This window comes from Medicago truncatula, chromosome 3 (assembly GCF_003473485.1).
Source record: "Medicago truncatula cultivar Jemalong A17 chromosome 3, MtrunA17r5.0-ANR, whole genome shotgun sequence".
In the NCBI taxonomy this organism is placed as follows: domain Eukaryota; kingdom Viridiplantae; phylum Streptophyta; class Magnoliopsida; order Fabales; family Fabaceae; genus Medicago; species Medicago truncatula.
In genome coordinates this window covers 37,418,579-37,431,195 of record NC_053044.1, presented here as the reverse complement: position 1 = coordinate 37,431,195, position 12,617 = coordinate 37,418,579, and the positions used below count along the sequence as shown (strand labels likewise).

Here is a 12,617-nt window from a genome sequence, read left to right as displayed (position 1 = left end):
TCGTTAAACTCTTCTATTTTAGGTAACAACTCCACACAATATGGTATCACCTACGAACAAATGTACATTAGAAAATGAGAGTGTGGATTTGCTCTATTTACTTTGTTTCATTTATGGTTTATTTATGAGAAAAATAAACATGACATAAATAAATGGGATTCATCTATAAATCAAAATGATTTCCAGTAATATATTATTTTTGTCCTTCTTTCATAGATGAAGAATAAACATAGCAAAAGTAAATTGAACAACCCACACCCAAAAACCAGAGAGACCAAATCTTTTCATCCGAACCATGATACCGCTGGATGAAAAGGTCAGAATCATCAATGATAAGTAATATTAAGCTTATCCGTTGATTATTATAATTCATACTCCTTCCGATCCTATTTATAAAAGAAAGTTAGGTCAACAAAAGTTAATGTATTTGGACTGAATTTTTAACTAGATACATCAACTTTTGTTGACCCAAGTTTCTCTTATAAATAGGATCGGCGAGAGTATAATTTTATTACTTGAGCACGTTGTAAAACAAATTGATTGCTCAAGACATGACAAGTCTATACGAAGAAAATGGTTTTGTTTTTATGTATGACACGTTTCAATGATCGATTGATATTATCTTAGAAAATTGCTTTTGTGACATAGGAAACTTCCTATTGACACAAGTAATTTACATAATTGCCCCCAACGGCAGTTAACAGCCGTTAGCCTAAGCGCCGACAGTTAACAACCGTTGGAACCCAGTGGCAGTTAACTGCCGTTCACACCAGTTAACAGAACCAGTGCAGTCTGCACTGGTTTAGCCTAGGAAATTTGTCATGTTTTACCTATAATTTCAAACGGCAATTCCGGAGAAAATCAAACCGAAACAACAACATCCAGCAATCACAAACATCAACATTTCATAGGTTATCAATTATTCGGTAACATTACACAAAATCGATAATGTGTTAACGTTTCACAATTGTTTGAAATTCGTCAAATTTTCCAAATTATGCAACACATTACACGTAATGTACATTAATTACTAATAAATGTGAAACTCAAATATATATATATATATATATATATATATATATATATATATATATATATATCCCAAAAAAATTGGTCATTACATTATATATCCCAAAAAACACGTCGGCGCGTATCTACCAAAAAACGGATTACACCGACCAAAAAGTGTCATATTTCATCTAACAAAAGCAAATCATCTAAATGTTCTAGAACATCTTCAAATTCTTCGTTTCCTTTAACCGGAATGTCATCAAACATAGTTGGATTGTCTTCATTTGTTGGTTTTTTTGGTGGAACCGGTCTCTCTTTGTCCTCAATCTCCATGAGTGCTCGGAAACGATCGCGTTGATCCAAGAATTCATAATCTCATGTTTTTGCCTCATCGCTCCTATGATTTCTCCATTCCTTGGATGATGGAGGTAGTGGACAACCATCTTTCAACGAAAGAATGACAAAATGATTTGGGATTAAACCAAGACAAATCATGTTGCTTTTCGGATTAACCGGAGGCGCGCCTCTAAGTGGGAAAAAAGTCTCGGAGACTCCAATATCAAGGGTAGTCATCTCCACCACCAGCCAATTGTAACAAGATGCAACGATTTGTCCCATATCCGACAATGTCAACCATTTGTCAGGAGGTGCAAAGCTACTAGGATTTTTGGGAGGATGCAATCCAACGAAAATGTACTTGTAACGGTCCACGCTCACATATACATCGATGTATTTGTTCCTATGCTCTTTAAACTCTTTAATAAGTGCTCTCCGCACCATAACATGAATTTCTTCCGTCAAACCCACACGTTCGGCAATAGCCCTAAACCCGCAATGTTCTTCACCAATAACATCCACAATTCCCTCAATGTATGGTCTCATGAATTTTGGCATGTAATACATAGGATTCGATGGATCATAATTTCTTGAAACCAAGCTAGGCTTAGGAACTGGAACCGGAGAAATGCCAATGCGAGCACCTGTTCTTTTAGGTTGTGAAGATTGATTTTTCGGATGTTGAGAATCAAGTCTCCCACTTAGATGGGATCCTACGTGTAGTTTTGATTTTTTTTGGAGCTCCTTTGGTTGGCACCTTTTTTGGAGGTGGTGACAACATTGTGGTCTCTGGAAACGCTAACAACCACGTACCCTTTTTGATTTCTAGTTTCATTTGGAACGGAACTCTTTCGAGATGTTCTTGGATACCACGCCACTCCTCCGCGACCGAAACAAATCTTCATTACTTTCTTCTTCACCCATATACAATTTATAGCAATGAAGCATGCACAAGGTAGGCCATACAATGTCCTTTGAACACAACCGCAAGTTTTCTTCTCGATGCACAAGGTTTTCCTAGCACGCGCTTCTTCAACAAAAATAAAGTTCATGGCTTGTCTAGACATGTGACCCCCCAACCCGGAGTACAAAGTGACATCTTTGTACCTATGTTCCAAGACCGTAACGCTCCTACCAAATGATGATTGTATTTCCACAAATTGGTTTGCCAACATCTCATCTATTTTATGCCAACAAGTACCCAAATCACCTTTGGAGGTGGACAAACATTCCTCCACCACACCATGAGCTCCTTCAACTCTATTTGTGGTCCTACACCCAAGATGTAACATAAGGTCCGTCCATGCCCTCACTAGTTTTTCCTTAAAAGGCTTCAAAATGGTAGTTTCAACATATTCAAGAAACTTTGGATGATCCTTACAAGCATTTTGGAATTCCACTAGATTACCCGCATATAACTCTTGAGTAGGAGATTCAACCAATTTTTCACATGCATCAAATATGGTATCAACTAACTTACTATGACTTTCATCGTCGACAATCTTCTTTTGCCCATCCACCACAAACTTTGCAATCGGTGATGATTCTTGATCTAACATTTTTGCCAACATGGAAATAACAAAGTATTGCACTACTATCGAGGAGAACATTTGCTACGACTTTCATCATTCTCGGGTCCCTGTCGGTCACTACCACCTTAGGCATATCACTATTTGGTTCAAGAAGTTTAAGCAACATTTGCAAAGCCCAAGTAAAGTTATCATCCTTCTATGACGTCATAAATGCAAAACCAACCGAATATGTCAAATAGGTTGAGGTGACTCCAACTATTTCAAACAATGGCATTCTATACAAGTTGGTTTTGTACGTGGAATCCATTATCAAAACAGTCGAGAAAGTGTTAAACGACTTTACCGATGTTGGATGAGTCCAAAATATGTCTTGAACGGTTTGACTTTCCGGTTTTTCTCTTACGTAATGAACATATCCATTCTCTTTCAACTTTGAGATTAGATATTGCATCTCCGTCAAGTCACCCCTTTTTGCCTTTTTGAATTTGTGACGTTCATTGTAGACTTGCTTGATATTTTTTTATGGAATCTTTTTCAATTAATACAACAAACTAATATTTACTAGTATTAGGTATTTGGGATAGTAGTGTTTTCTCTGTTCAGGTTGGAAGGAGAGTGGGGTGAAAGGAAGAAGAAAGTCAACATTTTAAATGTGTATGCCACCAGGATGAACTGTGGATGGGTCTAAAAGCTTTGATTATGGCGAAGAGAGATGAAAGACGGCGTGTGTGTTAGGGGATTTGAATGCAATAAGGGATGAGTCAGAAAGAACATGGTGTGAAAGTATTGGAAGGAAAGCAATGGTAGAGTGAGTTTGATGACTTCATCATCACACGGTAGAAGATTTACTTGGTCCAGATTAGGAGGTTCAGTTATGAGCAAGATTGACAGTTTTCTAATTTCAGAGATGGATGATAAAATATTGGCCAACATGTAAGCAATGGTATCTTGGATAAAGAATTATCGGATCATTGTCCGGTCATGTTATGTGAAAGTGTTCAAAATTGTAGATAAAGAAAACGCATAAAAGATCAAACTCATATTTAAATAATCTCAAATCATACTAGGGTCCAAGTCTCGAAGATGAAGATCGTTAGTTAGTTTTATTTTTATTTTTATGGGTTTTGCTAAAGAGTTGTGTTATTTGAACATCCATATATGTGACAACTTTTGTGACAACCAAAATTATTCAAAGGAAATGAAGTAGTGACACAAAAACCAAAGCAATAGAGAGAGAGAAAGTAAAAAGATAATGTGAATATGAGAGAGAAAGTTGTCACAAAAATTATAAAAAATGGTTGTTCAAATATCATTTCAAACAGTACATGGTTAAGGAGGTCAGACATAGAAAATTTTAACTTTTTTATTTTTATAAAGTTAAACATTCTTTAGTACGGCAAATTAAGGAACACGCGTTAGACTCTTATTTGGCCGCAAGCCTAATTTTGTCACAACTTTTCCAACACGGATGCAAAATCAGTTAACAGTTTCCATTATTGGTCGACCTAATTAATTAATATCGTGACACCTAACATATATTCCGTGGCATCCATATGCTATTTTAATTTGGAACGGAACATTCCAAGCAACTTCTTATTAGTGTGTAGGAGTTTTATTTATCCCAGTTACTCCCTTCTTCAACGCAACCGGCACACGCCACTATACAAAACCGACATCAAAACCAAACTATATATAAGAAGCTAGATTCATATTTTATTAACAACACCCCTCACAAAGCCACTTGATAATTCGTACTTGATACACCCTAGCAAAAGAAAATTCATAATATTATTACACTTTTGTTATTTGCATATATAAGTTTATAAACTCTTGAAGAGACCTTTGTCCTTCAATACACTAGTTTATCCGGTTCGAGTGATTAATCTTTGCATCTGCGTTAGAACGATATTTGATTTTCATAAGCTCAAAAACAATCCTACTATATAGTGAGAGATGATGAAGAACGCGGGATTCGAGCATGTTCTTAGATATTTTGACGAAGATGGTGATGGAAAGGTTTCACCAGCAGAGCTAAGACAAAGGCTAAGAATAATGGGAGAAGAGATTTTATTGAAAGAAGCTGAAATGGCTATTGAAGCAATGGATTCAGATGGTGATGGTTATTTGAGTTTGGAGGAATTAATTGCTTTGATGGAAGAAGGTGGAGAGGAACAAAAGTTGAAGGATTTGAGAGAAGCATTTGAGATGTATGATAGTGAGAAGTGTGGTTTTATAACACCAAAGAGTTTGAAGAGGATGCTTAAGAAGATGGGTGAGTCTAAGTCTATTGATGAATGTAAAGCTATGATTAAACATTTTGATTTGGATGGGGATGGTTTGCTTAGCTTTGATGAATTCATAACAATGATGCAGTGATGATGTTATATATGTTTTGATTCATTTCTGTGTAACATTCTCTATAGAGTAGCTGGGTTGATTTAATTGATTTTTTGTTACATACAAATATAGTTCATGTGTCATAAGTTGAAATCTCTAATTTTATATTTATATTTTTAATGCAGAATATAAAGTTCTTTTCGACACAAATGATTTTTTGATACATGCCTTTTATAAATACTACATATTTGTTATTAAATTATTTGCCATAGTTTAAAATCTCTATTAACTCAGTTGGTAAAGACAATGCATAATATATAAACTCATTTTATTTTTAGTAAACTCAACTCATTTTATCAACAAGATTAGGTCTAGTGGGAGAGGTTATTCCAACAACTTGAAGAAACAATATTTGAATCCTGAATGAATGAAACAAGTATCAATATTCAGTGTGATACTATTTGATCTTTGTTAGAGTCGTTACTACTATAACACTATTTTCAACACCGCAACAAAGATTCTAATGTGACCATATTGTAATAGTCTTGGACTTGAAGTCATTATATTATGATCCCTAGTGCACTGTTGTATACTTGAAGTCATTGTTATCAACAAGAACGAAAGCAGACCTCTTTCTCTCTCTTCTATTCTTCCCCCCAACCCTTGTTCTCACCATTTTTTTTTTATTTGACGTGCATTAGGGTTAATTTTGAACCATAATCATCTCCCCCTAATTGTTTTTTTTTCTTTTAGTAAAATAAGTGATTTTCACGTATTTTCAGCTTTCTTTCGTTTGTTTTGTGATTTCTTTATTTTATTGCTACTCTGTTTGTTTTGATTTTCTGTCTTTATGCGGTTTTTTTTTGTCTTAGTGCGGTGTTTATTTGATTTTGGTTGAACGGATAAGTTTTGATCAAGTGCATATTAAATTAATGACTTTGATATCCTCAACGTCGAAGACATGAGTATTCTGGATACTTGAATATAATTATATTTGTATGCATATGTATTTTGTCATTTTATACTATTAACATGGATTTTGTGTATTTGTTCATAAATTCATCATTTTTTATTTTTAATGACTTTGAATTTATATTGTATTGTTGTATCAATTTAAATGAATGAACATCGTTTATTTTTTTCCATAAAAATGAATAAATGTGACCCTTGTAAAGTACAAAAGAAATCTAGGATTTGATATTTTAAATATTAATCATTGATTTGTTGATCAAAAGTTTCTCTTTTTTTTTAAGGAAAAAGTTTCTCCTTTTTAATCTCTAAAATGAATTATTCACATTGAAATGTTGGATTAGTTATTTAATTAATCAAATATATATTGATAATGATCAACTAAAAATTATTTTTAATATAAATTGTATTTTATGGTTATTAAGCATTAATGTAAACAGTGCATTATTATTTTGAATATGGTACCAACGAGTATATCATTCCCTCTAAAACAACATTATCTTTAAGTTCTTTCAACCAATCAAAATGATCCCGAAGAGCGGCTTTTGATTGATGAATTATTTGATTGGGTCTCTGTTTTTAAATAGATCGTGATGAATTCGACAATTCTATTAAGCTTCAATGAGAGGTCTTTACTCTCAATATTACCCTATTAGACAGTTAATTGTGTACAGAAACCTACCTCTAGACAGCAATAAGAGTTATCATCCTCTTATTATTATCTTTCTATTAGCAAACTAAGTGAAGTTTTAATCTTATTTTTTGTGAAATGGATCCCAATAATAACCATTTCAACACCCAAAAATTTTCTAATTACCCATATAACTACGAAAATCCCAACAATTATCCAAATCCAAATCAATTTTTCAACCAACGTCCTCAAAACATACATCAAAACGTACCTAATTTTGGTTTTCCACCAAATTTCAACCAGTCATCCTCTGTTCCAAACTTTCATCCATATTATGGATCTATGATGAGATATTCATCTCAAACACCCCCGTTTAATGGTTATATGCCAATGGAGAATGAAAATTTTCCTAGTTGGTGCAACTCAATATCCTGAATTTTCAACACAAATAACTCCTGGTGGCATGGCAGTTGCTAATGAAGTCACTCCAGAAGATTCAACTCCTAAGAGCAAGAGAAGTAAGGAACCAGCATGGAACACTCAACAAAATTTGGTTCTAATTAGTGCATGGATTAAATATGGAACAAACAGTGTTGTCGGGAGAAACCAGAGAGGAGAAACATATTAGGGTAAAATTGTTGAGTATTGTAATGAGTATTGCTCATTCGATTCTCCCCGCGATCTAGTTGCATGCCGAAACCGTTTTAATTATATGAGCAAAATAATAAATAAATGGATTGGTGCTTATGAAAGCGCTAAGCGTTTGCAAGGAAGCGGTTGGTCGGAAGATGATGTTTTGACAAAAGCGCAGGAATTATTTGCATGTGGGAAGAATATTCAATTTACTTTAAATGAAGAATGACACGCTCTCCGTGATCAACCACGTTATGGTAGTTAGATGGGAGGAAATGTTGGGTCAGGAAGTAGTAGATCTAAGAGATCTCACAAGGACTCTGTAGGATCTAGTGCTCGTCCAATGGGTAGGGAGGCAGCTAAAAAAAAAGGTATAAAGAAAAGTAAGGACGTTGCTGGCTTGGAGGAGGTGGAAAAGGAGTGGGTTCAATTCAAAGAAATCAAGGAGCAAGAGATTGAACATTTGAAAGAGTACACCAAGGTGCAACAGGAGAAAAACAGATTGAAGAAAATGAAAATGTATCTAAAGTTAAGTTCTGAAGAGCATCTTGATGACCGGAAAAAAGAGCATCTAGTGAAACACATATGGACAAAGTTTGGAATGTATCGTGATTGAAGATGATTTGTATCGTACTAAATAAATTACTTGTGTGTTGTATGCTTAGTTTGTTGTATTGCATTTTAAGTTATTTGTGTGCCGCGTGTTTAGTTTGTTGTACTTGCATTTTAAATTAAGAAAATAAAAATAAATTATTTTACAATTTTTTTTTCTTCAAAAATACTAAAAAATAAATAGTTAATTGTATTATTTTAATTTAATTATAATCGATAATTTTATGTAATTATAAAAATAAAAATTAAATAAGAATAAAAAATAAAAAGTGGTGGGGTAGAGTGTTGAATGAAAACCATTGGAGAGGGTAAAAGTTGATTGAGTGTTGAATAAGAGAGAGAAAATGATGTGGAGTGTTGGGAATTGAAAAAGTGGTGTTGAATGGTAAAAACCATTGGGGATGGTATGAAGATAGTGAAAAACTTGGTTTTTTTTCTGTGTCCAAATCAAATGATCCAAGTCTCTATTTATAGAGGAAAAAAAATCATGAATTTTGGTATTTTTTTTAAAATTAATTTACAACGAAATAATTGAGGTACAATTATTAAAATGATAAGAATTCGGACAACCAATTAGAACGCGCCACGTGTCCTTATCTATCCAAAAACCGTTTCTCACTCCGAACCTCTGACCGCTCACGCGCCCTGTCGGCGCGTGTGTTGCACGCGCCCGTTTTTGACCAATTTTGAAGCGCCACGTGGCATGCGTGGCAGGATTAAATGGAGTTGAATGGATTCATCTTCTCTCTCTTCTATTCCCCCATTCAACACTTGTTAAACACATCATTGGAGATAAAAATGCTATTGAATGGCAGATTAAATAGACCATTGGAGATGGTCTTATATTTACTCTTCTAGTAATCCTTAAGGTGTAACGTTTTTTATGAATTGCATATGTAAATATACGTTATAATTTAAATATATGAATTTAGTTATCAAATAAAATTCCAACAAAGAATTCCTGTCCTATGAACATCGATGTCGTAGCCCGTAGGATTCACTTAATACAAATTCAATCATTATAATATGGTGTTAATTAACGAGCAAGTTATCTTATGAGAGAAAGATTTGCTTGGACACAAGCTTTTAGACACATAATTTAGACAGCCACACACAAAAATATATTTAATTTAATTATTTTAAAAAATATATACTATTTAATTTTTTTTTCTATCTACATTTTCTTAATGATGTATGTGTGCTCAAACCTAGTATTCAAATGCCTAATTAAGAATTTTCCTTCTTATAAATAATCAAATTCATTTTAACATAAAAAAATTCTAGTATAGTGACAAACGAAAAGTAGTTAGACACATGCACTTGAATAAAAAAAAATTAAAAGAAAAAATAACTGAATGATTTGACTAAATTTTTTTTTTCATTTATTTTGCTTCATTTATGTCAACGTGCCAAAGCACATTTCATTTATGTTTATGTTTAAGTATGACTAAGGTACCGTTTGGCCTGGCTTTTTTTTTTCAGCTTTTACGTTTTTAAGGAGAAGTTAGGCCAAACACAATATCAATAAAGTACCTTCGAAAAAAAGTACTTTTTTTAGAATGCATAAAATTGAATGGAATGAGCTTTAACCAAAAGTTGTTGAATGCTACTTCAAAAAACTATTTCTCCCCAATTTATTTCACAAGCACCTCTCTTCAACTCCCGCCGGCAACCTTTTGTTTTATTTTTTGGCTTAATTGCAATTTTGGCCCCCTATCTTTCCAAAAGTTGCGGTTATAGACCCCTAACTAATTTAAATACAAAACAGCCCCCTATGTTTTGATTTTTTAGCAGTTTTGGACTCCCAAGGCAAAAAAAACATAAAAAATTTGACACGTGGCACCTCACTTAGGGTGCCACGTCAGCGTTGACCGAGTCAACAATGGACTGGGGGTCCAAAACTGCCAAAGAATCAAAACATAGAGGGCTGTTTTGTATTTAAATTAGTTAGGGGTCCAAAAGTGCAATTAAGCCTTATTTTTTCAATATGCTTTTTTCTTCCATTTTATTTTTTTTTATTTTTTTAACCGGTCCATTTAATTTTTTAATGAGGTTCCATTTAAGTTTATTATCTATTTTTTTAAGGAATTTTATTATCTTTTTATCACTTATATATTAATTTCAATATCATTTGATCATCACAACCTCGCAAATATTTGTATTCACGCTGTCAATGAATGACACCGAATATTTTTATTCCCTTTCTTCAACCACGGAAATACACACAGGTTAGCGTTTAGAGTAATATTTTATGTTCCTCTTTCTGTTTTTTTTTTTGTTATGCTAATGCGTATAATTTTTGTTAGTGTTGTGTAATGCGTATAATTATTTTTATAAAATTTTGATTTTAATTAAAAGTACAAGTGTAGTTGCCTAAAAAAATTATACTTATATATAATTTACACATTTGTATTGTAACAAACTACGCATATCTTTTTCTTATTAAAAAAATTAAACATATCTTTTTCAATGACACCAGCAATGTAACAAATATAATATTATATAATATAAATTCTTATCTTTTTGACCAACACTAAAAATATGGTATTCTTATAACAAAATTTGTTATAAAGTATAATTGGAAAAGATATTGTACAAATTTGTACTCATGTTACACAAAATAAACGTCATTGAGTAAATATAGTATTGGTAAAAATATATCTTTTATATTTTAAACATTTTTTCCCTTCAAAAAATATTTTAGACATTTTTTTATTTATTATGTTAATTCATAATGAATTCAAAGTTTTTTTTATTTATAGACAATGCATAAATATATGCAAGGTCCCGAGTTCGAACCCCAGACACCACCAAAAAATAATAAATTCAAAGTTTTATACAATATTTTGTCAAACAGCTTTTAACTCAAAAATAACTTTAGAACTAAAAAAAATAAAGAAACCAAACAGCTTTAGTCTTTTTCTTAAAGAGCTTTATTTTAACTTTGTTTTAGAGTAGTTTTTAGACCGAAAAAAATCTGGCCAAACGGTACCTAACTCTATAACATAGGTTGTTTTTGTCATTGAATTTAATAAACTAGTACGGCAAATTAAGGAACACGGTTGAACTATTATAGGGTCACGATTCCAATCTTGTCGTCACTTTTCCCACACGGATGCAATAACAAGTTACAGTTATTTATTGACTTAATAGCGTGACACATTACATATATTGCGTGGCCTCCATAAGCCAATTTACATTAAAACGTACATCATTCGGAACATTCCTGGCAACTTCGTATTTATTTATTTATCTAGTAACTTCATCTTCAACCCAACTACAACACGCTAGTATACAACAAACCGACATCAAACCGTATCTATATATATACAGGAAGCTAGATTCATATTTTTAACATCAAAAACAACTTGATAATTCATATTTCATATTTGATACCCTTAGCCAAAAATATTCATAATACATATTATATCTATCTTACACTTTGATCATTTGCATATACAACTTCAGTTATAAACTCTTGAGTAGAACTTTGTCAGTCATCCTAATTCTATTCGGTTCGGGAGATTAGTCTCTTCAGGTCCAACTCGGGAGATTGGTCTCTTCAGGGATTATAAGAGATGAAGAATGCGGGATTCGAGCATGTTCTTAGATATTTTGACGAAGATGGTGATGGAAAGGTTTCACCAGCAGAGCTAAGACAAAGGCTAAGAATAATGGGAGAAGAGATTTTATTGAAAGAAGCTGAAATGGCTATTGAAGCAATGGATTCAGATGGTGATGGTTATTTGAGTTTGGAGGAATTAATTGCTTTGATGGAAGAAGGTGGAGAGGAACAAAAGTTGAAGGATTTGAGAGAAGCATTTGAGATGTATGATAGTGAGAAGTGTGGTTTTATAACACCAAAGAGTTTGAAGAGGATGCTTAAGAAGATGGGTGAGTCTAAGTCTATTGATGAATGTAAAGCTATGATTAAACATTTTGATTTGGATGGGGATGGTTTGCTTAGCTTTGATGAATTCATAACAATGATGCAGTGATATGTTATCTTTTGATTCGTTTATGTGTAAATATCTTCTGTAGAGTAGATGAGTTGATTTTATTGATTTATTTACATACAAAACAAATTAATAAAATTTCTGTGTATAAACAAACTTCTTTTATGCTTTGTAATTTCTTAATCTGTATGAGTACATGTGTTTGTTTTTCTTTTCAAAAACAAAACAGTTCTTACTTGTTACTCAATAAGGAGAGTAATGGAATTGCTTTTGCTAAAAAAGTAAGAGTAATGGAAAACATGGAGAGTAAAAGTGTCTTTACTATAGAGAGTAAAAGGGACTACATGTGGAAGAAAGAAAATAGTTTGTGGAGATCGAATTTTTTAAAAATCTATAGGTTTAAAAATAGTTGAAAATTATATAGGTAAACATTTAGAATAAATCTTCAATTTAGTCTCTAGTCTGTCAATTTTATTCCTTAATTATATAAAATCCATCAAATTTGTTCATAAGCTTTTAATAGTAGAGACTAAACTGACATATTTTATATAGTTTCTGAACTAAATTATGGTAAATTCCTCACCAAAAAGATACAAAATT

The 12,617-nt window shown here is 32.6% G+C and overlaps 2 protein-coding genes across 2 annotated transcripts; both read left to right on the top strand.

Annotated features, from left to right (window-relative positions):
- Positions 1-4,580: 4,580 nt before the first annotated feature.
- On the top strand, positions 4,581-5,387 carry LOC120579401 (calcium-binding protein CML38). The gene has a single exon (XM_039831467.1). It carries the CDS (start codon positions 4,833-4,835, stop codon positions 5,253-5,255), a length of 423 nt encoding a protein of 140 aa, XP_039687401.1. The 5' UTR covers positions 4,581-4,832; the 3' UTR covers positions 5,256-5,387.
- A 5,958-nt stretch (positions 5,388-11,345) lies between these two features.
- On the top strand, positions 11,346-12,231 carry LOC11414038 (calcium-binding protein CML38). Its single transcript, XM_024780218.2, has one exon. It carries the CDS (start codon positions 11,640-11,642, stop codon positions 12,057-12,059), a length of 420 nt encoding a protein of 139 aa, XP_024635986.2. The 5' UTR covers positions 11,346-11,639; the 3' UTR covers positions 12,060-12,231.
- Positions 12,232-12,617: the final 386 nt, after the last annotated feature.